General features: G+C 37.1%; 1 protein-coding gene and 1 long non-coding RNA gene across 2 annotated transcripts; one reads left to right on the forward strand and one right to left on the reverse strand.

The window, feature by feature from the left end:
- Positions 1-9,930: 9,930 nt before the first annotated feature.
- LOC139942148 (uncharacterized) lies at positions 9,931-12,340 on the reverse strand. The gene is made up of 3 exons (XR_011786646.1): positions 12,142-12,340; positions 11,338-11,466; positions 9,931-10,734 (listed from the first exon to the last, which is right to left on the reverse strand). It is a non-coding gene; the product is annotated as an uncharacterized lncRNA (long non-coding RNA).
- A 5,487-nt stretch (positions 12,341-17,827) lies between these two features.
- LOC139941822 (galanin receptor type 2-like) lies at positions 17,828-18,859 on the forward strand. The gene has a single exon (XM_071938443.1). It carries the CDS (start codon positions 17,828-17,830, stop codon positions 18,857-18,859), a length of 1,032 nt encoding a protein of 343 aa, XP_071794544.1.
- The last annotated feature ends 8,051 nt before the right edge of the window (positions 18,860-26,910 follow it).

Raw genomic sequence — 26,910 nt, forward strand, 5'->3', positions numbered from 1 at the left:
TCAAAAGTAGCAGCCAAAAGGCTGAATTGTGTTTAGGTTTACAATATAAAAATACATTCAAACATAAAAAAACAGCAAAATATACAATACGAGATTACAAAAATAGAGTAGATGTGAATATAAATTTAAAAACTGAAGTATATACAATACAAATATTTACACAATGAAAACAAGTTATCTAAAGGCCAGAACAATTATTGGTGATTGAGCAGCTCAACTAGGGAAGGGATGCAACTGTTTTTGAAACGGTTAGTCCTACATTTAATTGTACACAGTTTATTGGAATTTCTCAGGTTGTTGTTTCTAGGCGGGGGAAGCCATTGTTTATATCTGTCAGAGGTGAGGAGGGATTTACCAAAATTAACGAAGAGCTGCTCAAGTCTAACATCCATGACAGGGAGGCCAAGCTGGGAATAAATTTCAGCAAAAGACTTAGTTTCACAGTAATCGTAGGACAAGATAATACGAAGAGCCTTGCGCTGAAACTTTTCAAGGCATCCAAGTTATTGTTACACCATAGAACAAGTGGTCCTTTCTCTATTGTTACACAGTAACATGGCTGGTACATCACTGCATGCAGTAACTGTCCTCATGTTGTGTATTTCAGTGATTATTATTCCTGCCTGAATATATTCGCTCTGCTTTTTTGGCGATAGGCCTATATATATGTAAAAAAAAAAAAAAAAACGCAACCACATTATTATTTTTTTTTTCACATTAACTCATTTCGTTAATTAACATATTTTAACTACGACAGTTCAGTCGGATGATTTGTTCTTTTCAAGGAACTTACTGTGCTTGGTCATTTAGTAATTTCTTTATCATGATAAAAAAAAAAACAGTGTAATAATTACCTGCGTAGACGTATTCGTTCCGGTTTTTCGGCGATATGCCAATCTCGAACAACTTTTTGAAACAACGCAACCACCTTTTGAAGTGATATTTTCACATTTTAGTTTACTTATACGCGGTATACATCTACATTAATATATAAGGATTGAAACACTCGAAAGGTGCCACAAAAAATTATGCATATTGTTTGGCTTTAATTCCCTTGATTATTATGATACACTTTTTATTTGCTTACGTATGTACTTCTACTACAGTAAGCAATCCAAATAAGATTACTGGTAAGCCGGTTTGTAAAGTTTGAAACTGGATGCTTTACATCCGAGTTGTGATGTTTCGCTTTTAGTGGTCCACAAAGTGGCTTCGTAATTTACAAACGTTTACAAAAAATAAATAAAGATTAATTACTTTTTTAGTTGACTCTTGAATGTTGATTCATATTTTTAGACAATATTGAACAAAATCATCGAACTTTGATCAAAACGATGTCGTCTTTTGATCAACATTCACTGCAACATCTGGGGTGGTTTAAATCAACACATCAATTCTGTCACTGGCATGGGGCATGGTACTCTTTTTAAAAGTCAATTGTAAACAAAAGTTGTTTGTCTTAAAAAAACACTGGACACTATTATTCAAAACAATTACTCAAAACTAGCATAGAAACTTACTTGGTAACGAGAAAAGGAGAGCTGTTGACTGTATAAAACACCGCGAGAAACAGCTCCCTCTGAAGTAACGTAGTTTGTGATAATTATTTGAATTGATTTCGAGACCTCAGCTGAGGTGTAGAATCGGTTATCCGAAAGCACACAACTTGTGCGACAAGGGTGTTTTTCTTCAATTGTTTTCTCTCGCAACTTCGACGAGTGGTTGAGTTTGTTATTGTATGCATAATGATGAGTTATACCAAAGGAGAAGACTGGTCTTTGACAATTACTAAAGGTGTCCAGTCCTTTAGGTTCTGTCAAAATCTATAAGTTCCGTATTGAAACATTACCAAAAATGAAATTATTATAGATTCCGGCTGTTTATATGTTTCTTCGAACTCAAGATCCATAACTTCCATTTGAAATAATAGGCAAATTACACTTTTATTGATTCTGGTTAATAATATGTGTGTTTTGTTTATATTTGTCCAAACCCATAAGTTCCGTATTGTAGCACGTATAGCTAAATGACGCTATTTGATATAAATTCCGTCTTGAAAACAAGGCCACATGGCCTACTATTACAGATTCCAGCTGATAATGTTTTTCTTCAATTTCCGTATTGAAACGTCGTAGCCAAAATGGGATTGTTATAAATTCCGGCTGATGGTGTGACTCTTCAATGTTTTTCCAAAATCCATAAGCTCCGCATCAGGACAGTGCTATGTATAGGCTTAACAATGTATTTATTAATGTTGTTAAAATCCATAAGTTCTATAATGACACATAGCCAAAGAGCATCTATAGATTCCTGGCTGAAAATGTGTTAGTTCATTAGTTTTCAAAATCCATAAATTCCGTCTGATAATGTGATTGACTTTGGCCCTAGAACAGGTACTTGTATTTGTGAGGCAACCAATCATCCTGTCAAACCAGCTGCATGGATCCCAGCTGCTGTTGCTGTGAATTGGGCCAAACAAATATGAACTACTGTGCTATATTAATTTGTAGACTGTTACAAGGGCTTTCGATGTGTTATTGCACACTATTCAACAACAAAGGCAGTACCACCACAACGTAACGCTGGATGTACAAGGGCTATACATTGAGGGAATGGTTGTGCAATGAAAATCATAAGAATTATTACATGGTGGGCCTTTCTTTAAAGACAAAGGTGAACAAACGGGATCCTGTGACACTACGGGAATAATTGGCAAAATGTTGTTGTTTTTTTCCTCACCAGTTTCTTTTTTTACGAAGGTGTTTCCTTAGTTCTAGAGGGTCTCGTGTTTGAAGTTGTATTTTCGTTTTCACTACCTTTATATTATGGAGACCGAGGACAAAACAAAAAAAGGAAAATAAAAGCACTACATAGGGACATTTTAAAGACCTGGTTACTCCACGAGGAAATCTGTGTACAAAGTCTATGAAAACATCTACAGTACAGGGACACCGGAAAGAACAAAAGATGTCTTCACAGGGAAGTAAAACAAAGGGGAATGTGTGTGTATTGTATTCACCCAAATTCAACATTATTTAATCTTAATCAAACGTACTTCAAAATAAGTCTCACCAACTTAAAACAATAATGAACCAGAGCTAAAACCCTTCGTACGTTGTAGTTAGCAACTGGCTATTTTGTTTTGAATTACCCTTTGAATGAATTTTTTTAGTACGTTGTAGTTAGCAACTGGCTATTTTGTTTTGAATTACTCTTTGAATGAATTATTTAGTTAAATCTCATTTTTCCTGAGTTCTAACAGAATGCGCTTGAGGAAAGTGGCAAGGGCAGTGTCGTTGAGCTTAGCTGTTTGGCAGTATATGGCTAGTCTGCTTACTCAAGGAAGCTCCCCATTGGCTCGTACACAAACGAACATCCGTCTGTCGTGTACAGTAAAACTATTGAAGGACAACTGGGCCCAATTTTACGGCTCTGCTTACCGCCGAACTCTGCGTTTACGATCAACATTTCTCCGCTCTTTTGCAAGCGCTGACATTCTGCGCTAGATGTGTCAACAGATTCATGCATGACGTCATAATTCTTATCCAAATGATGCCATAGGCGCACCTCCACCACCACTATAGCCTCGTTTTGGATTATAAATGTGACTTACTCATACATAAATAAAGAGAGGCATATAGTGACGTGGATTACGCACGGGTATAGCCAAAACTCCCCGCTAACCCGTGAAATGCGCTTGGAGTAACATCGCGTAAGCAAATATAATTCCCCGCCATAAGCGCCAATTCTGTGCTTACAGTCATAAGCAGAGCCATGGAGTTGGGCCCTGACCCCCTCGTGCAAGTAATACTTTTTTCCGCCTATAACGTAGAGTGTAGACCATAATGGCCTACACTCTACGTTATAGTAAGCGTGGGTTTGCTATTGGTTTATATACTTCTCAAAATCGTGTATTGAGACAAGCATAGCCAGTTGTCAAATGTTAGGGTTTTAGATTGTTCTGTCTATAGAACACATGCTTACCTATTTGAATTGTGGCAATACAGCTTTATGTAAACGTTGATAGTGCAGCGCAGTAGAGCTCAAAGGAAACTCTCTGAAAATAAACACAACACTTTAACGATGAATGATACACTCGAGTGTTTAATCTTTTTGGTTCTGGGTACCACTCTGTCACAAAGCCGACTTCTCCCAAATACCAAAATGAAAACTTAAGAAAACTGTTCCTCCAAGCACACCACAAAATTACAAATTAACGCTGGCTTTTGAATTAATGCGTTTCACGTTAAAGAAAAAAATGCAATATTATTTACACTTAGACCAATTATTTAACAAAGGTAAATAAATTAAGAATAAATTAGTAAATTAAGATGTCGCAAATCAGTTCAAAAAATGTTCTTTCAATGTCTTGACGACTACTGTGTCCATGAATGCTTTTGACGTCCAACGCCCACTTCCTACAATATCAGTTCGTTTTACATCACCCAATTCTTCTTGTCATAACACGCTCCGGGAGTCTTACTCCTTCAGCCGGGTGTTCCGGGTGTAACGGCGTGTCTAAGATTATAATAACAATACAAGCGTGCTTGCTTAGAAGTACAGCATGCAGTTTTCGATTCGGGGCCGATCCAACGGTTAAAATTGTGTTATTATCTATCAGTGATGTGGAGTGAACCGTAGCATATGCGGTAAGAGTTAGGCTTACAATGCTACTGTCCCGGGTTCAATTCTCACTGCTAATAGTAAGTTTTTTCTTTTACAAATTCATCACGCAATGCATTATTTAAGTAGTGTTTAAAATCACCTCCGAGCACCAACGGGCACTGTGGCGACACGGTGCACTGGATCGTTCGCTTGCGTGCGTTCCAGAGCTGGGAGACCCGGTTCGAATCCCGCCCCGTACCATAGGGACATGACTTTTACTGCTAGCACCAGTAAGTGATTGGGGTCCGTCATGTCTCTCCCCAAATTAGGGTAGGATGATTATCCCGGGTCGGAAAGTAAAGGAGGGGCCGGGACTAGCCATCCCTTAAGGGTTCTAATGGGTGATCACCACGCTGGTTTCGATCAGACTTTGAGTCCCCTGAATGCCTGGTCTTCACTCTAACTAACTTTCTGCACAAATTTGTTTTAACTTTCACACATCACTTTTCAAAATTTCGACTGTTTTGGGGGCTTATATATTCTTTCCGCTAATTTTGAGGCAAAGCTGACATAACAATTTTAGGGCTAAAACAAGTGGACAGAATTTTTTTCAAAATGTCGCCGACTTGTTTTAATTTATGTTTCAACTCACCTAGTAGTGTGGGGGAAGCTTAAAATAATGATGTGCGAGGCGCATACAAATCTCTCTCTAAGTCATCTACCTTGTCAACTTTTTAAGATAATAAGCTATTATCCGTATGCGTTTAAAATGAAGGGGACAGTTATTTTCAACCAACCCCCATGTCATAAACGCTTTATGTAAATAAATTTTAAGGCCAATCGGCAAAAAAATATCGATGCTGAAAATACCCCTAACATTATTTTATGTTTTTTCAAATTCAGCTGAAAATGTTTTTGGGTTTGTTTGTTTGTTGTAAATCGGCTGATGTTTGAAAGAAAGCTAATTGTGTGCGGCGAGAGATTCTTTATTGAGTAATCTACTTTGATGGGGTTTGCGGTAGCACCACGTGCGATCGTCTTCTGAGATAACTTAATATACATTGTCAACTTGTTAGGATAATTTTGAGTATTCCTTTGTATAAAGATGTCCTTAAATTAAGATAAAATAGAAAATTTCAACCATCCCTCGTGTTCTAAGCTTCTGTAACACGGCGACTGTCTTCTACATACCAATGGCTTTCTGTCATTTAATATTGTTTGGCAAGAATAAAAAAAAAATGTAACTTTATCATCAAAATTCAGCGAAAATTTGACAAAAATGCAGGGCTTACCCATTGGATTTTATCAAATTTTAACCCAACTTTAAAACATATGCATTGATTTCGTCAGATTTATGATTTTTTTGAAGAAACAAAATCAACTATATTATATACCCATTCGGATTTTTTTTTAATTGCAGCTTAATTTCTAGCCCTAATGATAATACCAAAATTCAGCCCATTGCCGCTTAATTTGAAAGGCTAACCCCTTGTGATTTTATCCGAATTTAGCCCTTTCTTTTGACAAAACTTATAAGCGATGTTTTCAAATTTCAGATTTTTTTTTTTGCCAAATTGCAAGGCATTATCCTTTGGGGTTTTATCAAGTTTCAGCTTATCTCGCAAACATTTCAAATTTATCCCTTGTGATTTTAGCAGATTTTGACACATTTTTGTCAAATTGCAAAGCTTACCACTTGGGATTTCATCAAAATATCGGAATTTTCTTTTCTACAAAAGTGTTTAGGTAGTTCATCCTTTTTTCGCCAAAATTAAAGATTCAATAGCCCATTCTCTCAAAAACAAGCTTAGACGATTTTAGCAAATGTTCACCTAAAATGTAATGCTCGGGATTTTAAAAGATTTTAGCAAATTTTCATTGCAAGACTTACCTTTTAAAGAACTTTACCTGATTTCAGCCCACTTTCGCCAAAGATTAACCTTTGAGATTACATCCAAATTCAATCAATTAAAACCAAAATACATGGCCTGTGATTTTATCCCTACAGTTCACCGGCAACCTAACACAGACATTCAAATTTATAAAAACTCTACGGATATATCTGTTAAATTAAGTCCATTAGTTTAATAGTTCAGCGGTTTAATATACACTGAACATGTTTGGTAGTTGCACTGAACATGTTTGGTAGTTGTCAAAGACCAGTTTTTTCACTTGGCTTAACCCAACAAGTTAGAAAATATAAAATCTGTGGAGATTTTGACTCGATTGTTCATCAAAGTTGCAAGAAAAAAATAATGACAGAAAAACGCCATCATTGCATAAGTTTGTGCCCTTTCAAATTCATAATAAAAAGCTTTAGGCCTGAGAGTGAGAAATTACCTCTTTCTCAAAAACTACGTGACTTAAAGAGGAAGACATTTCTCACATTGTATTAACAGCTCTCACTTGCTAGTTACTAAGTAACACATATTTTGGGTAGTTACCAATAGTGTCAAGTGCATTCATAATTTCTTTGCAATATTAATTAAAGCTGTAATTTGGGAACCATTATGCATGCTGAAAATGGGAGAACAGAAAGTGCTTAAGTTTATACTATAACTAAATGGGAATTTGAGTACAGGATTTTTTCACTTTTGAAAGCTTCTTTTATTTGTTAATAATTTTTTGCAAATATAGTGTCTTAGAAAATCACATGAAAAAAATAAAAAATGAAAAAAAATAATCATTCATTGCTTAAAAAAACAATTAGACATACCTTATGGTTTCAGTTTTGTTCTTGGCATTCTTGTTAAAATTCGAATTCCCTATAGAAACTAACTAAAGGTCCAAAATCTGGACTGAGCTTTTTAATGGACCCAATGCACAAAATGCAGAAGAAAAAAACTCTCCCGGTCTTAGCAACGTGTTCTACCAAAATCGCAAACTTACAGATATAAGAAGTATACACAAACACAAAGCTATACTTCAGGGACTCAACCCACCATGCAGAAGAAAAGAATTCTCCCAGACGTGTCTTCTTCTTTTTTCCACTAAAATCGAAAATTTAATGACAACAGAAGTAAACACAAACACATGACAATAATTCCATTAGCCTTTCTTTGGTCTCAATGGAGGTTTAACGAAGGTTCAGTCGATTATACAATATTGAGGACGGAACTGTGATCATAAGCCCCAACTCAATAAAAAAAAAAGATCTAAATTTATCTTTATACATGAACAAGGTTTCACTATAATAATAATAAAAAAATCAGAACAGTGGTCCTTGCTCTAATTGAACACAATGCTCATTTCGAGAAGCTAATTCTGTTTCATTTTATGTTGATAACGAGTGCTTCGGATTCCTATTGATAAGCAATTGAAGAAAAAGAGAAAGATATAATATTGTACATCAAACAACAAGTAAATGCAGTACACACGCGATACTATCTCTGGCATACGCAAGACCGTCAATGCAAAAAAAAAGATGACGTAATTATTTATACTTCTTTAATAGATGTTTGCATCGGGGATAAAGAATATTCATTTTGGTTTTTGCCCATAAAATACACCGATGTGTGTTAGCACTGTATACTCAGTACTCAGTATAGTTCTATGGAAAAAAATCAAAGGCATATTACTCGGGTAGGATTCGAACCCACGAACTTTTCATTTTAGAAGCAATGTCATACCAACTATATTTTCTTAGTATGGTGGCCCTGAAGGGACATCAAATAATATATAATTACGACGAGTTTTGTCTCTATTCTCAATGAAAAGTCACGTCAATATTTCCGTTTGCGCCCCAAATCGCAAATACCTAATCGATTTTAAAAAAAGAATTATTTGTATCGGGGATTAAGAATATTGTTGTGTTTTTCCCTTACACCGATGTTTTTAAGCACTATATTTACCAATACTCAGTAGGGATACTTTTCCGAGTTAGGTGAACAAAAATCACAGTCACTTTTGGTTATACATCATCAGCTTTGATTAGCAAAAATACGTGAACCGCCAAACAATCCTACGAGGAAGCATCAATCTGTTTTGGTTATTAAAAATGATGCACAGGCTATGTTGAGAAATGAATGAATGAATGCACTCTTACCCAAGCTAATGATGCAATTTGCCTTTACATTATAGGGGCATCAATATACAGTCTAGTGATTAAGCTTATTACTTTATCAAGTGTGTAAACAAGCAGATATCTTGACATTTATTACACATTATACTTCTGATTCTGTCAAAAGAACAGTATTTTAGACAGAAGCAAACACTAAAGATTAATTGGGCGTTGTCGTGACATCTATATGCTATTTACGTGCCTAACCATTTGTTTTTTAAAGGCACTTTTTAATGAAGTTGTTTAATTGTTGCTAAAGGCACTTTACTTTTGTATTATTGTCAAAGACCAGTATCCTCACTTGGTGTATCCCAACATGAATACAACAATTAGGTATCAATTGGTGAATGTTGTTGCAAGAGAATAGTGAAAGAAATAAACACCCTTGTTGCATAAATGTGTACGCTTTCAGATGCCTATTAAAATGCTTCAGGCTTTTTTTTTTTAGTAATGTCCCTCTTTCTAAAAATAATTACGTTTTTCAGAGGGAGCCGTTTTAAAAAGTTGTAAACTATCAACAGCTCTCCATGGATCGTTTATACAAGTATAGGCTGACGTTTTTATGTCAACAATTATTTTAAGTAATTGTCAATATAGAGTTCAGTGAAACCTCATTCCCAGTGGTTTACATTGAGGCCAATTGATCTTCGCCCCTAGAAGTGTGAATTTGAAATATTCAGAAACTATATCGGGGGGGTGTTTCATAAAGCTTTACAATTAATCTTATCTTCCAATAATCAATCTTATCTCCCAACAATTAATCTTAAACTACTCAAATTTACAATTAATCTTATCTCCGTTTTATAAAGAAAGTTAAGATCAATATCAAACTTAATTTCACTCTGAATCAATCTTGGCCTCACACATGGTCCTAGATCAATTGTAGGAGTAAGACAATTAATCTTAAGTGACATGTGAAAAATTCATTAACACTAAAATTAAACTTTTGGGGGAACTGTGTGTAGTACTTTAGTGGGGTAAACATGTCATCTCAACAAAATGATGGCGTTTCAACCTCTTGAATGGAAAATAAATGCTTTGTGCAAGGAGAGGGATTTTGGAGACGAGAAGAACCCTAGTAGATGAAGTTAGTGATTTGCAAGTGGGATTTATGGCTGCAGCATTGCGAATACACTGCATCAGGGTAATATTAAGGATAACTTTATCATCTGAGAAATGAATAATATAATTTTCATCAAATCCTGCAGCAGAGCACGATACACAGAGAGGTTGTTCATCAATGCAGGATTCCCCCCTCCCCCAACTAGTTGATACAGAAAATCATTACATAGGAGAACATTGTAGCAGCTGCTGCTGGGGATTTGGTTAGAGCAAATAATGATTATTGGCATATTCTTTGTTTAATTCTTGAATTCATGTAAACACTGTAAGAAATACAAAAACAAACCATTTTATTAGCGATTTATTTTCTCTGAAGAAGCAACTCTTTTTCAGATGTTTATTTAAAAAAAGAATTTAATGTTACAAATGCTTTTTGAAGAGATAATTTATGTTGTACACATTAGTATTTAAGGCATTGCATGGTGTGCATAAAATAAAATGTAACCATTGCAAAACAAACAATATTGTTGCTCCACTTTGTAAAAGCTTTAGGTTAAGTTTAAGAAAATTTGCAGATGCAGTTTGAGTAATTTTTTTTAGATGATCAGTTCACATTTGTATAAATTTATTCTCGTTTACTTGAGTTAGGTGAACACATGGAAAGGCTCACAAAAGGCATATTATTGTGAAGTTCATAATGTATGCTTAAATAGATAAACTTATTTGTCCATACTTAAAATGAAGACACTCTTAATAAATAGTAATTCAGATAAATACATTGAATGTACTGTTTAAGATATTGTCAAAGTATTTTCAAACAACAATTTCTAGACCAAACAGAATACAAGTTTACTAATGCAAAGAGTTACAGACATACTATCATGCCTCTCTGGACATCCAAAGTCTCTTACATAAGCTCAAGCTGCCTCTGTTTGTTGATGTTGCTGCTGCTGCTATTCAACTGTTCACTTGGCTTGCAACTCTTGAGAAATTTAAAATTTCGAATCCTAAAAAAAAAAAAAAAAAAAAAATACAAATCATAATGGTTCTGAAACTTTTTATAAAATGATACAATGGTGATTGATAATTATACACATGTATATAATTTTTAAATCCAGAATTTCAACTGAAGTTGAACCCTTTTTAAACTCCTCCATCTTTTAGTAATTGGTTCTTGATATCTACACTCAAAATGTGCTAAAAATTGATACATCCACAGCATGGAACAACATCCCTTCTTTCATTAAAGCCGCTAAATCCACAGACCCATTTAAAAAACTTCTGAAAACACATTTTTCCCTATTTGAGCTTTTCTCTTCTTCTCATTCTTTTCAAACATTGTGTATACGTAGCTTTTCCGATAAGATTTTGTTGTTTATTGTGCATTTCAGTTTTTGTAAGCGCTGTGATATAGTTTTCTATGGGGAACGTCTCTAAATACCTGTTATTATTATTATTATTGTTATTATAATAAAAAGTTAACAAAATAAAATGCTTCCTCCTTTGTGAGAGTAAACACAAGTTGGATTTAGTTGGACAGTGAAACTGACACTTAACATTTTCACCTTATATCACCAGTGTAAACTTGACTTGAAGTAACTGGGTCTTACCTGCTGCACTTTCAGATGGCAACGGGTCTGTGTTTGACTCATGTCAATAGATTCCAAATTTGGTTTGAGGAGACAGGGCATCTAGGAAATGTTCAAGAAGAGTGTCATCAACAGGGCTTGAACCTCCTTCTAAAAATATAAAGAACGTTCATATGTGTATAAATTCAAATAGTAAAACAAACTTATGGAGGGAATTTAAATTTGGAAGTAACAACATAGTATTATGGTTTGCCTACTATAATAACAGGCATACACTGAACTGTGCACATAATATGCCTCACATAGTAGGCATACGTACATCTTTTGCTTGCCAGTATGGCTGTAACATTTGAGTATAAGGCAAAAAAATTGTAAGCAATGCACTTGTAGGGACTACTGTTTTTCAACTACCAGGTTAATCGTGCCGCTACGACTACTAAAAACATAGTCGTGACTACTTCAAACATAGTCGTGACTACTTCAAATAATTACAGTCTGTGACTACCTGAACCAATTGTGTCGTTGACGACTACTCACGACAACATAATTTACTTACGAAATACAATCAGACATAAGTGGCACAATCCTTCAATCCTTTCAACTTGAACTTTACTATATTACGCCTGCGGCAAACATTGCCACAATCAACACATCTTGAGAATTAAAAATTAGTCTCAACTAGTGTCGTAGTCGCAACTTGCGACTTGTCGAGTACAGTAGTACAATTAACTAGTCGCCCAGCCTACAGTGTACAACAGAATTAGTGGCAGACTTACTTGCTTACGACCAAAATATAATTAACAAATTAATTAAAAACAAATTTACCTTGTGTGAACAGTGTGCTGTCTTTTCAAAGAGTATCTTGTTATTTCCCATTACAAACCCAGCAAGAACGCGTTTTTCAGCTGTACAATTGTTATTTCCTGGTTTTCACATATCTTTCCCTGCTGAATGAAACAAAATATTTGTTATTATTTAAGGCTTTAGTTTTAGTACTTTAAAAAAATAGTAATTACTTGCAAGTATCTTTGAAATATCCCTGTATAATTAATTCACACCTACAGACAATTCTGATCACTGAAAATTCCAATATATTGGCATTTTAAAATTAATTATGAGTTGACTGGCTTTCATTATTTTATATATAGGGCCTAGCTAGAGTACTACTACTAGATAAACAAACAATATAAAAATATTAATTAATTTACCCACTTGTCACAAGTCCTCAAAATAACACCTTTTATAAAAAAAAAATCAAAAAGGAGACACATCAATTGATCATTATCCCAACATTATCAAAAGTATCGTTTGTCAGACATCCACAATAAATAATAATTTTTTTCTCCAAAACAAATAGAATAAAATATACCAATTCATTTTAACAACTATACATACAACAACAATCAACCTCATTAATGTTCTATTACTGCCTGAAAATCAATATAATGAAGTCAAACCAACTTAACAAACTTCATAGCTAATAAAACTATAGCCACATCCCCCTCCATTGTGTGCACCGTAATTAGCAGTGTTTTGATGGGTCACTATGCACCGCTAGCCCCCACGCCGTCACTGGCGATTCACGCTGAAAAACAGCAGTTTTTAAGTCGGTAAAAACCACACATGTGCTTGGTTTATTTTCATTCAAGAACACTTAGTAAGCCCTGTGAACATAAACTATAAAATAGCAAACTATCAACGTTCTAATCCAACAACAAATCATAAAAGAATCGAATTTATTTTCTACTTACCACGGTTCCATCACTCACAGTGAAAACAAGATGGCCGACTTCAAAAAAGTTTTGAGAGCCCAAAAGTGTGTTTGGGTCAAAGGTCGCGCTTTAGGCTCTGTCAATACAATTGAAGTCTTAAGATACAATTGATATCAATCTTTTCGTACGCTCGATTGATCTTACGCTAAGATTGATTTTATGAAACAGATTTTTACAATTAATTGTAGACTAAGATTGATTCAGACTTAAGATTGATAGTTAAGATTAATTGTATTATGTTCTTTATGAAACACCACCCGGGCATTATATATCTATTCCGAGAGATGATCCTCCTTTAGCGCTCCATCATCCAATCATGTCTTAGTCCGCAAAAGGGCATCAAGTCAAAGAGCAAACTGTCCCCTCTAATTCTTCCTTGATCTTGAGGCATGTCTAAGACTGTCCGCAGTTTGTGGTGATCATGTAAAAACGTAATTCATTCTAAGTGTATTGTATAGAAATACTTGCATTTCGACAAGCGCACAGTAAAAGTAGTATACCATCCTCGAAAATGTTCGTGAATTTTTTTTATTTTTTTTTTTAGCTTTCCCTTTTGAATCAATACTTTTAGCAGAAAACAATCCTGATTAAAAATCACAGTGAAAATTTTTATGTACAAAACAAAATTGCGGACCAGTATGTGGGGTCATATCATTGTTGTTCTATTACTCCCTCCTCTGAAGAGATTCTCTGTGGGGTACCATTGTAACAAAAAACAGCTTGTGGGGTAGCATTGTTCCAATGATTGATCTAAGTGCCCCAAAACTTGGCGTGTGTAATGGCACACGTTCACGCACACCAATGTAAACTACTGATGTCTTGAGACACCAAACTAGACTCTAATATTATTTGCAATCGTTAATGACCAGGAGCCGTTTTCATAAGAGCTTAATAGACTAAAACTGCGAATCAATCTTAATTTCCAAGCAAAGTGTGGTGTCAAAGTACAAATCACCACGGCAATGGTCTGTTGTAACGCTATACAGTCATGCACATGGTCGAGCCATGCACGGTCTGCTATATGATTCATGCCTCTATAGTTTTGTCTCTCATTTTGCAAAGGAGATATCTCTTTACCTCTTTAATAGATGTTAAGTTTTAATCGGGGATAAAAAAAAAATTAAAACAAATGGTGTACCCAAATTAACATAACAGTGCTAATACACATCGGTGTATAGGGTAACCCAAAATGATTATTTCCGCTTTTGAACAAACACTTCACACTATTGGTAATAATTGTCAAAGACTAGTCTTCTGACTTGGTGTATCTCAACATATGCATAAAGTAACACACCTGTGAACATTTTAGCTCAGTTGGTCGTCGAAGTTGCGAGATATTAATGAAAGAAAAAACACCATTGTCACACGACGTTGTGTGCTCTCAGATGCTTGATTTCGAGACCTCAAATTCTAAATCGGAACTCTCGAAATCAAGGTCGTGGACAACATTATTTATTTCTCGTAAACTACGTTACTTCAGCAGAGGGAGCCGTTTATCGATGTGTTTTATACCATATCAACGGCTCCCCATTACTCTTAACCAAATAAGGTTTATGCTAATAATTATTTTGAGTAATTACTAGTGTCCGATGCCTTTTTATGATTGTACCGACCTATTATGCCTAACCCTTTAAAGGTTTACCAAATTTACAATTTATATTTACGTTAGCCTTAAAAGAGATGAATACGTTTGGTAATACAGAAGAAAGAGACGGCTCGTTTGCTCTGAGTGCCTCATTGTTGCCATGTATGGATTATACGGAGATGATTTAATTACGTGAAGACGATCTACCGGTAATGTTTAGTTAGCTTTAACAATAATTATAAATGTAATAAGTTGTAAATCGATGTGTATGGGTTTACTCCATTCGGATGGAATTGAATCAAAGGGAGATGTAATGTATAAAACCCACGAGGCTTGGCTGTGGAGACATTGCAGACGATCTTGTTGGAAACGTTAACTTTATTTGAGTTTTAATTTATTCAACTCTACAGACTTAACTTTCTGATGGCAGGGACCATCCAGGGTAAGGCAACAGCTGCTTTAAATGCCCTGAACAGAATCCGTACTGCAGGGGTATTTAACTAAGAGCATCGCATAACGCAACATAATGCTGTTATGGTTGAAGATCTCCAGCAAGATAAGGGAACATAATGTACATAGACGATGTGACCTCTGACGTTACACGAAAACCATAACATGATTCGCGCGTATACCACCGGGCAAAACCTTTGTGTTTTGGCAACCAGTTAGAAAGTGTACGCAATCTTACTGTGACTGCGCAACTCAGTGCCCGGCGAAACATGACGTATAGAGTGTTTTGTCAACAGAGGGCGGTTTGAATGTAAACATAGGTCACATCGTCTATAAGATCTAAATTGAATAAAAAAACTTGTGCAGTTGTCAACAATGACTCTCATTCGGCACAGGAGTTATATTTTATTTAATTTGAAGATGGTTAGTTTGATCTTTTTGTTTAAGCATGATTTCCATACATCATTCATTTTGTTGCACGCCAGCCATACCTATTTTTTTGAAATTTCCCCTTTGCTGTCTCTCACAAGGGCATCGTTGTCAACTTCGTTTAAATGGACACTGCTACTTGTTTTGATGTCATTTTTTGTCGTTGGTGTTGATGTTGATTGAAAGATACTCGGTCAATGTAATCAAAACAGTATTCGAATAGTGTCTCTGAGGTATATACCTCAATATAAGATTCACTAGCCTTAAGTGCCATGCGTAAAAGCCAAAAATGGTTAACCATGAATTAATAATGGAAGTGTGTGCGTGTGTCCGTGAATTGCCGTTGTAAGCTTACTGGACCGTTAGAAACTCAATGCTTTTAGCGATGTGCATGCGTTTGGGAGACAGATAAAAGGACTCGGCAAATTCGGTCGATATTATGCAAAAGTTAACTTTATCATACAAAATGTCACGACATTTAAAACGTTTATTAATAACCCGTATTGGTGAACCAGTGTTGAGTAGTGAGGCTTCTGATGGGTTTACCAAACAATCCCCTTCGTGGCGGATAGATAGCGTGGCATGTACTACATTCTATTATTATGAAATCCAATGACTATATCTGAGCCTAAATTAATTTGGTTCTCACTGTAGGTACACGATTCCTTTTTAATGCAATGACTCAATATTTATTCACGTAGTTATTCTGAACACATCGTGCCAAATAGTACGGATTTGTCAGTCGTGTGAATGGTGCGTGTGGTGAAGAGTGCAGCGGGTGGGGGGGGGGGGGGGGTTGATGACAAAAGCAAAGGCAATGTGGCCTGTGAAATCACTTTACAAATTGAGAACCCACTAAGCATAGTATAGTCTACCAATTGGCACGATTTTTTTTTTTACCAAAAGTGTCCAATGGCTTTTAACATTATTCAGCCTTTGGCTGAGAGGTTTGAGTGTTCTTAAACAAACCCAATAATAAGTAGGCATATAATATAACATATCAACGTCAGACTATAGATTGAATGTTCAAAATTGATTGTAGAAACATTTCCACCCTGGCTCTCGCAGGCAGAAAGGTTCCGTTTGTTCTATAGTTTTTAAGTGGTACCCCTCGTAGCGTAAGTAACGCATACATTTGAATCAGTATGGCCCATTGAATATAAGTCCCTGAAGAGTCTTTCCGTTGAGCGTTTCGTCCGAAAAGTAGTGGCTAAGTAGACTTAAGACAGTGTACGCTATTGGTAATTGTCAAAGATCAGTCTTCTCACTTGGTGTATTTCAACAAATGCATAAAATAACAAACCTGTGAAAATTTGAGCTCGATCGGTCGTCGGAGTTGCAAGATGAAAGAAAAAACACCCTTGTACGTCACACGAAGTTGTGTGCGTTTAGATGGTTGATTTCGAGACCTCAAGTTCTAAACTTGGGGTATCGAAATCAAATTCGTGGAAAATTACTCCTTTCTCCAAAACTAGGTCACTTCATAGGAAGCTGTTTCTCACAATGTTTTATACCACTAACCTCTCCCCATTCTCGTTACAAAGTAAGGTGTTATGCTGATAATTATGTTGACTAATTACCAATAGTGTCCACTGCCTTTAAGTTATTCCTAGCAATGTGACGCGACGTAGCAAGGATTTCCAAGTATGCCGTTTTGTCTCCTACATTGAGATTTCTTTTTTTTTTTTTTTTTTGCAGATTATGGTTACCCATGAAAAACATGGGAATCCCATGGGAATCCAAGTTGTATTTTTTTTATGAAGGGCATAATAAAACACAGGCGTGGAAGCTGTAAATAGCTCCTGTGTGTGGTGATGGCCAGGATCCCTACACAAAATTGTTTGGTGGCTGTTGGCAAATTTCCTGAAGGGGTTCAAACCAAGCGCTTCAATTTATCTGAAAAAAAACTGTTGAATATCAAATTAGGTTCCGCTGATTGTAAAAAGAGGGCCGTGGTCCAAACTGAGTCATAATACCAATTTCGGCGGGAAAATTTCTCCGGGTCAATTTTAATCCAGAAACTTTATCTTAGATCCACCCATTCCAGGAAAATTTAATTTGTTTAAACGTGCTCATGGTTGCGTAACAATGCTTGTTTGCCAGCATCTTTGATATTCGCCTGCCGTTAAAGGCGATTTAAAATCATGTTATGTTCGGCTTAATGCATTGGTTCATGTTCTTTCTTATGTTGTTGTTTGTACGCAGGATCGGACCAACTTAATTTTGGTGTCTGCTCGGATTCCGCTCGACGGTGGATCATCTTAAAGAACCCGCCATGGCAGCACCGCATCAACAAGAAGTAAATGATACCGAAATCTTTATCCACAACCATCCACCTCCAACTCTCGTCACAATCGAGCTGATGCTTGGCATCTTCGGCATCGTAGGCAACGGCCTAGTCTGTCTGACCGTGATTAGAGCACGCTCCATGCACAACCTAACCAACTACCTGATTCTCAACTTAGCAGTGGCTGATATCTGTGTATGCCTGTGTCTGGTCGTGTTCTCTGAGAAGGTCTTTCTGGCCTTCTCTCCTCAGGGCCAGGTTGCTGGAAGCATCTACTGCATCCTCTGTGCTGACAAGAACGCCACTTGGTTCTTCACCTACTCGGCCGTTCTCGCTCTGACTCTGGTTACACTCGAGCGGTACATTGCCATAGTCTACCCTTTCCATTACCCTCGCTTCTTCACCGGGGTAAAAACAGCATGCTACGCCATTATCTGCTGGGTAATTGCCTTCTTGATCGAGCTCCCGTACCTGTTTGTGCCCAAGTACAGTTTAGACGACAAGGCATGCTACTACGTTCATCTTGAACCGGTTATCAAGGGTGTCACAGCGCTCAACACAGCCGTGATAACCTTCATTGCACCACTTGCGTGCATGGTGTTCTCCTATTGGCGAATCATCCGCTGTTTGAGGATGAGGGCACAAGATCTGATTAAAGAAGGCACTCAGTCCCCGGCTTATGAGCTTCTCGACGCCTCTAAAAAGGTCGTCAAGACGCTCTTGGTGGTAACGGTGATCTTCGTCATCACTTGGATACCGATCCAGACTTGCTGCTCAGTGCTCAGTGTTTATCCTGCATTGGGAAGTGAGTTGTGGTTCAATCGGCTCTACAGCGACCTCCGAACCGTCGGTTACATCAACTCAGTCTTAAACGTCATCGTTTATTCTATCAAGTACAAGCAGTTCCGCAAAGCTTTCAAGTCCATTCTTTGCCCTGCATCTTGGAACCGAGTGAATCCTGTAAATGGTGAGATATACGACACCAGTAAGGGGTATACCAATAACACACATGTATCATAAGTATGTTTTACTTAAAACTGAAACAAGAGGGTCCGACTACAGAAATTATCAATCGCTGGCTCACTTCAATCGAGGAGACGCCCGCGTTGACCAGTCGGTGATCTACCAGCTCGGTTATCTTGACAAAACATCCGTGTTTGGGAGACCAGTAGTTTGACATTTAGTGCGCGTGCTTTGTGCGTACGGGCTTAGGGATTTAGACGAGAGTTGGCTTGAAGCCGTATCCAAAGTCGAATTAAAAGGAATAATATTAATAATGATAATAATAATAAGAATAATAAGAATAATAATAACTGTGTTTATAACGCAAATTTCAACAAAGGATAGAAAGGGTCAAATATATTTTCGATAAGTGCACTGGGCTCTCTTACAAGCGTTACACAACCCACGGGACCAACGGTTTAACGTCCCATCCGAAGGACGAAGCAATGGTTAAGTGTCTTGCTTAAAAAAACAAGTGTCACGACTGAGGGATTCGAAGACCCACACTCTGCTGATCAGAAACACCAGCGTTTGAGTTCAGTGCTCTTGACCGCTCAGCCACGACACTTCCACAAGTCCACTCTAAGACGTGGATTCGAAAAGGGCCATGTATAGTCTACATCGGGATATCAGGGATCACTGAGAGGTCAAAGGTTGATCACCATATAGCGGGGGCATGACTCGTTTTCAATACTGTAAATAATTGCTGGACAAAGTAAACCGACTGAAGTTATGGAACATCGAAAATAGAGTGTGTTTAAACAAGTAACGGATTCGGGATATCATGCTCAACCAATAGAACTGCTTCGTGACATACTTTGTACACCTGGACTTACACAGCTGTTTTGCAGTCACTTTGTGTGCGTTGCTTTGTCACGTACACTTAGTGCATCCGTTCATTCATCACTGTATGAACAACTGGGTTCATACTTACGGAGATCGAGAACAAAACAGGAAAGGGAAACAATATTGGTATCCATGGGGGCGGGATTTCTCAATAGGTTGCTCCAAAAATCAAGGAATTGTGTGTACAACGTCTATTCGAGGTACGTTCAGCGTACATGGACAAGTGAAAGAACACAAGATTTCTCCCCAGGGATACACAAAGAGAAGGGTGTGTGGATGTGTGTCACATAATGTTTGATGTCCCAATTGTGTGGACTACTTTTGATCGCGGGTCCACACTTCGTGGGCGTGCTTTTTTCAATTTTTCCTAACTAATATGCCTACAACGGATTAGGCCCACATATTCACAGGTTTTTCATTGGATGTATACGGGTTGACAACACAAAACATCAACACTATCTAAGACTATTTTGTTAGCTCTAAAAACTATCTTAGCCTACCTTTAACACTTCCACTTATAGCAAGGTTTATGATGTTAAAGGCACTGGACAATTTATTGGTAGACATTTCGAACTGTTATTGTGACGTACCATTCTGTATAGCCTGCACCTTACCAGGGCCCTATTTCATGGCTCTGCTTACCGCTGAATTCTGCGCTTTAAATCTCGATTCCCCGCTTAAACGTGCAAGCGACGAATTTCTGCGCTGGCCTTGGCGTAGAATGCCTGGTAACGTGGAGTACGCACGCGCAGAGCATAAATTCGCTGCTTAATCGTTAAATTCGAGTGCCGTATGCACAGAATTCCCTACTTCCGTAAGCGCCAATTATGTGCTTACGGTAAGCAGAGCCATTAAATTTTGCCCTGTTATGTTATCGCCATATAGCTATAGGCCGTTGAAGGTTTTGTGCTTTTCCAGACTTCAACAAAGAACAAGAGTAGAATTCCTATAACAAGAAATAATCTCGTAAATAATCTCGTAAATAATCAATGTTGACATTCATTTTTGTAAAATAGAATAATTAATTATTATTTGTTCGACCGTGCGAATTTCTACAGAAGCGGGTCGTGTGTTTACATTATTATGGCTTCGTTTGATTTCATTAAAACGTACGGCAATCCCGTGGGAGCGGTGTGGCAATTTGTCGGATGAAAAGCTGTGCTATGAAATGTAATGGAATTGCTGTGATTATTTTCAATTAATATTTATGTTAGACATGTATTATTTAATGTGACAATGGGAAACGAGACACTGATTTTTAATCAGTTATTTTCTGATCCGGTTCTCAACTCAGTTAAAGGAACACGTTGCCTTGGTCTTTAGTAACCGTTTGTCATAATGCATATGGTTGGAAAGATGTTGTAAAAGTAAAAAAACAATGATCCACACAAAAACGCCTCGAAATTGCACGGTTTTCCTTTTACATCGTTGACTAACACGGTCGGCCATTTATGGGAGTCAAATTTTTGACTCCAATAAAAAAAAATGGCCGACCGTCTAGTTAGTTCGCAAAGTAAATTGAACACCACGCAATTTCGAGGCAAATTTTTTAAAGATCATAATTGTATTCTACTTTTAAAACATCTTAACAAACGGTTATAAACGCTTTTTATAGATCAACTCGTCCGATCCAAGGCAACGTGTTCCTTTAATGTCACTCTTGAAATAGACCTTTCGGTTATAGAAGATCGTAAGGAAATAGGGAAATAACATAATTGCTCTTAAAGGCACTGGACACCATTGTTAATTACCCAAAAATAAATGTAAGCATAAAAACTGGCTTGGTAATTAGCAAAGGGGAGCTGTTTGGAAGTATACAAGTGAGACACGGCTCCCTCTGAAGTTAGTAACGTAGTTTCTTTTGAGAAAGAAGTAATTACTCAGTAAACTATCTGAACTGATTTCGAGACCTCAGCTGAGGTCTCGAATTCAAGGCATCTGAAAGCACACAACTTGTGCGACATCTTCCATTATACCCCCGAAACGTGAATCAAATTGCTGCTCGCAGACTCTTTAAATCGAAAAGACATTGACACTATTGGTAATTGCTCAATATACCACTGTTTGCATGAAAACTTACTTGGGAGAGCTGTTGATATGTACAACACATTATGAGAAACGGCTACTTCTATAAGTAGTAATTTGTGAGAAAGAGGTAATTTCTCACCACAGATTAAAATACTTCAGGCCTAAAATTTTCTTTTTTCTTTGCATCTGAAAGCCAGGAAAAAAAATAATAGTTGTAAAATAGTTTTTTTTTTATTCAATATTCTCTTGCAACTTCGATGGTCAACAGAGTCAAATTGTTTACAGGTTTGTTATTTTATAAATAATAATGGGATACACCAAGTGAGAATATACTTGTCTTTAACTCACAAAATTAACTTGTTTCCAGAATTCAAAGGAAATCACGTGCCGTTTCTTCAAACGCAATTACTCAAACTCGCTTCAATAATTCGCTTATAACCATTCCCGCCCTTTTCCAATTTGGCATCACTTATGGAACCGAAATAGAAGGAATCAAAACGACCGTCGGCAGCCACTTCCAATACTCGCTTCCAAAATTTGATTCAAAGGCAAAAAAAAAAAAAAAAAAAAAACGCGGCCTACATTGAGTTACAATTAAAAGAGACGGAAAATCATTCCTTTTGCTGTATCCTTCAATTTTACAACTGATCTAAAATACCTTAAAGGCAGGCCTATATTGGTATCCTCCTAAATAATTTTTCCTATATAACTCATTATAGGTAATTTCAAACTGATTGGTCACCGTTACTATACAGTCCAAAAGGACTCACGTCCTCGGTGCTCTCGATGGTATCCAGAACTGTAGTTTAATACGAAAGTGTATGGCCGGGGCAGGGCTGATAACACTGTAGAAACTAGTGCAAAACTGACCTTGGTGTGCATAGACTTTCTATAAGTTTGACTTCTATGTTTGTGATACGGCAAGGTTTGTGTTTCGCAATTTGCTTTCGAACAATAGTTCCATATTTCGTGTTTGAGCAACCTTTCCATACTGTTTTGTAGCTCTGTGACTAGTTATCAGTTTGAATAAAGATCATTCAATCCATGTGTTGCGGTTAAAAAATTTAAAAAAATAAAAAAACTTAGTGTTCCTTCTATCTTTAAAGGCAGTGGCCACTATTGATAATTACTCAAAATAATTATCAGCATAAAACCTTACTTGGTGACGAGTAATGGGGAGAGGTTGACAGTAAAAAACATTGTGAGAAACGGCTCCCTCTGAAGTGACGTAGTTTTCGAGAAAGAGGTAATTTTCCATGAATTTGATTTCGATACCTCAAGTTATAGAATTTGAGGCCTCGAAATCAAGCGTCTGAAAGCACACAACTTCGTGTGACAATGGTGTTTTTTCTTTCATTAATAACTCGCAACTCCGACGACAAATCGAGCTCAAATTTTCACAGGTTGGTATTTTTATGCATATGGTGAGATACACCAAATGAGAGACTAGTCTTTGACAATAACCAGTAGAGACCAGTGCCTTTAAGGTCGGTACGTTGGTATCCACGTATATTCAATCACAGCATTCTAAAGTGACGTAATGGACACCGAATTTGATTTCGATACCTCAAGTTATAGAATTTGAGGCCTCGAAATCAAGCGTCTGAAAGCACACAACTTCGTGTGACAATGGTGTTTTTTCTTTCATTAATAACTCGCAACTCCGACGACAAATCGAGCTCAAATTTTCACAGGTTGGTATTTTTATGCATATGGTGAGATACACCAAATGAGAGACTAGTCTTTGACAATAACCAGTGGAGACCAGTGCCTTTAAGGTCGGTACGTTGGTATCCACGTATATTCAATCACAGCATTCTAAAGTGACGTAATGGACACCGTTAGTAAAACAAAATTTTGTATACAGAAAATGTTCGGGGTTTTATAAGCGTAAGCATCAATGGCACAACTTTATTCCATAAAGGTAACATGCTCTCTCGTTTGAATAATAATATTCTGATCACTATATAACCAAGTTGAATTCAGATAAAAATCTGAAATTGCTCATCCCTGTCATCTGCAGTTGTCACCTTTTTATAGTTTCAATCGATTAGATTGAATTCTAGTTATACAACTTTAAATGCACTCGTCGGTTTCACAAAACTCTTGCTAACTTAAGATTAATCTTAGGAATTAGGACGATTTCTAACTCTTTACTGTAGCATGCAAACCCAAGTCGAGATAAGACGAGTCCTAACTCTTTGTGAATTCGACCCCTGGACATCATTGCATGGTAATTACTCAGCATTGTCAGCATAAAAGCTAACTTGGTAGAGAGCTGTTGATAGTGTTAAACATTATGAGAAAGGCGGCTCCCTCTGAAGTAACGTAGTTTTCGAGAAAAATATTTGAGTTGAATTCGAAACCTCAGCTGAGTCCCCGAATTGAAGCATCTGAAAGCAAACAAAACAAAATTGCAACAATAGTGTTCTTTCTTTCATTATTCTCTTGCAACTTTGATGACCAATTGAGTACAAATTTGTGCAGGTTTGCTATTGCATTTATAATGCTGGGATAGACCTATACTTTGACAATTACCAAAGATGTCCAGTGCCTTTAAGAGGGTAACATCGTTGACAGACACCAATCTATGACGTAGGCTACACTTTAACAAAATTTGGTTACGATTGTTATTCTATTGTTATGTTTCCAACATAATATTGTAATCTTTCCGCTAAAAATAATAATATATGCCTATTAATAGTTTTCACTTTATAGCATAACAATGTTTTGCTCTCGTTAACTAACTTAGTATTGTGTTAAGTTGTTTTCGCTTGAATGCCAGGCCTATATAGAGCTTGCACTTACAAATAACCACGTTGTTATGTTTTGCTCAGGTTTATAAGTAATTATGTTTAATCTATTCGCTATAATGCTAGGCCTATATTGTATAACTTGCACAATGCACAAGATGTTGCCGGGAAAATGTATTTTTTAGTGCCATGTGTCTTTATTCGTTGGTGCCTATACATAAATCACCAGGAGAGAGGCGTGTTTAATTACAATGAAATATCTCGTCGTTCGTATTACAATTAAACACAGCACCGCTTTTATGTTTGTGTAATAAGTAAGAGTATTGGATTTTCCTCTTTGAAAGCTGCACTTAATGAAAACAAAGGGATTCTGGTCACGTTTCCTGTATAAGAAGAACTTGTCTGTGACAGGGATCATGATGGGGTTAACCAAAAACCTCGTCTATCAAATAAAAAACGTGGGGTAAAGAAGTACATCAGCTTTGGACAGATGCATTTTCAGAAACCTTTCCCTTCGAAGTATTGTTTAAAAAGGGAGTAAAAGTGTAGCGACGACATCTTTCACGGCCGTTTAAAACAGGCAGGGTCGTTGCCGTGTGGGATAGGGCCCTCGCCAGCTCGGTATAAATCCGGTTCCGTCCGTGTGCGTATAGTCTTGATGCAACACGTTCTCGTTTGCTTCACACACATCGCGGCCAACTCACCGATAGAGCTCGCATCCAATAGTGTCGAGGCGAGTGAGAGGCGTGTGCACATGGATGACACCATTGATCTCCATTACAATGGAGATCAATGGATGACACGCAGTGGATAAGTGCATACGTGTACGCGCTGCGCACAACTCTCATCCAATATGGATGTTTAGCTGCACCCACGTTGCGCGTGAACGTGACCGGTAAACGTCAGAATATTATTGTGTCATATTTTAGCATACGTGAAGTAACTATTTTCACGTCAGGTAAGTGCGTGAAATAATCCCAAAGTATTGACGTCACCTAGAAACGACACGATTTTCTGACGTTCACGTTTACGTTTTGCTCGCGTAACGTGCAGCTAAACCTCCCTAATTGTAGCCTTTCACGCGTGCACGTGTTATTGTTTGTTTCTTTGTAAATTGTAAAGCGCTCCGTTCTTTGTGGGGTACTATATAAATGCTTTCATTACAATTATTATTCATTACTATTAAAGATGGTGGTCAATGCCGTCATGTGCAATCCCTCTCTGTTCTTCCAGCCCAGCGATTCAGCGATATCTTAAAAACGCGAACTTTTAAAATGAAAAGGTTCCAAAAACCAAAGCTTGATTAAGTTCCCCATTAAAGGTTGTCCAGACCAAGCCAAACAACTTTTGTTTAAAGGAACATGTTGCCTTGGATCGGATGAGTTGGTCAACAAAAAGCGTTATAAATGCATATTATGGTTGGAAAGATGTTGTTAAAGTAGAATACAATGATCCACACAAATTTGCCTCGAAACTGCGAGGTTTTCCTTTTAATTTGCAAACTAACACGGTCGGCCGTTTATGTGAGTCAAAAATTTGACTCCCATAAGTCGACGAGGTCAAAGGAAAACCGTGTAATTTAGAGGCATGTTTGTGTGGATCATTGTATTCTACTTTTACAACATCTTTCTACCCATAATGCATTTTATAACAAACGGTTAAAACGCTTTTCAAATACCAACTTGACCGATCCAAGGCAACGTGTTCCTTTAAACCTGTCAATCATCTTAGATTGTGTCTGACCAATTTTTAAATGTAAAACACATTAAAAATTCAAATCATAATAACCAAACGTTTAAAGGCATGCTCTTTCAAGGTGGATTTGCGGAACTAAACCAAGAAAAAACTTAATGTTAAATCCTACATAAACCAAAAGCCAGACTTTATACGGAAACAACTTCTATTTATTTTGAGGACAAGGACTATTTCTACCTCCATGGTCTAATCAATAATGCTCACTTCCAAATGCAGAGTTATTGTACTACTGAACCACATCAACCGCAATAGATGAAGCGCTGACCTTGACTGATGGGCAAGAGAACCTGTCAACAATCAATGTTGTGCATTTTACAAAGAGCTAGACTCCCGCGTCTTTTGATTTGCCGAAATCGCACCTGCCTGAGATGTAGGGGGTAACTCGAAAAAAGCTACTTCCTCTTGTTAGATTTCAAGTTAACCCACCCCCTCCCCCCAAGTTCGGGCGGTCTATTTTCGGATAGGCGAAATCAAGTCGGATCGCTGTTCTTGTTTCATCCGCTCAAACAACGATAGCACCACGCAGTGGTTCTATATTAAATGTGACTACGCGGTAGGTCAGGGTTGTTGTTTTTTTAAGTCGAAAAACCTGACGGTGGAAAGAAGCCTAACTTTCGATCGATCAATTTATTTGTAATAACAATCTATGTAGAGTCACTTTACATCTTACTGACTCGCTGCCGCCAT

This window comes from Asterias amurensis, chromosome 9 (genome assembly GCF_032118995.1).
Source record: "Asterias amurensis chromosome 9, ASM3211899v1".
Classification (NCBI taxonomy): Eukaryota; Metazoa; Echinodermata; class Asteroidea; order Forcipulatida; family Asteriidae; genus Asterias; species Asterias amurensis.

Bases quoted from the DNA above. Each gene is read 5' to 3' on its own strand.
- LOC139941822 (XM_071938443.1), top strand. From the start codon at position 17,828: ATGGCAGCACCGCATCAACAAGAAGTAAATGATACCGAAATCTTTATC.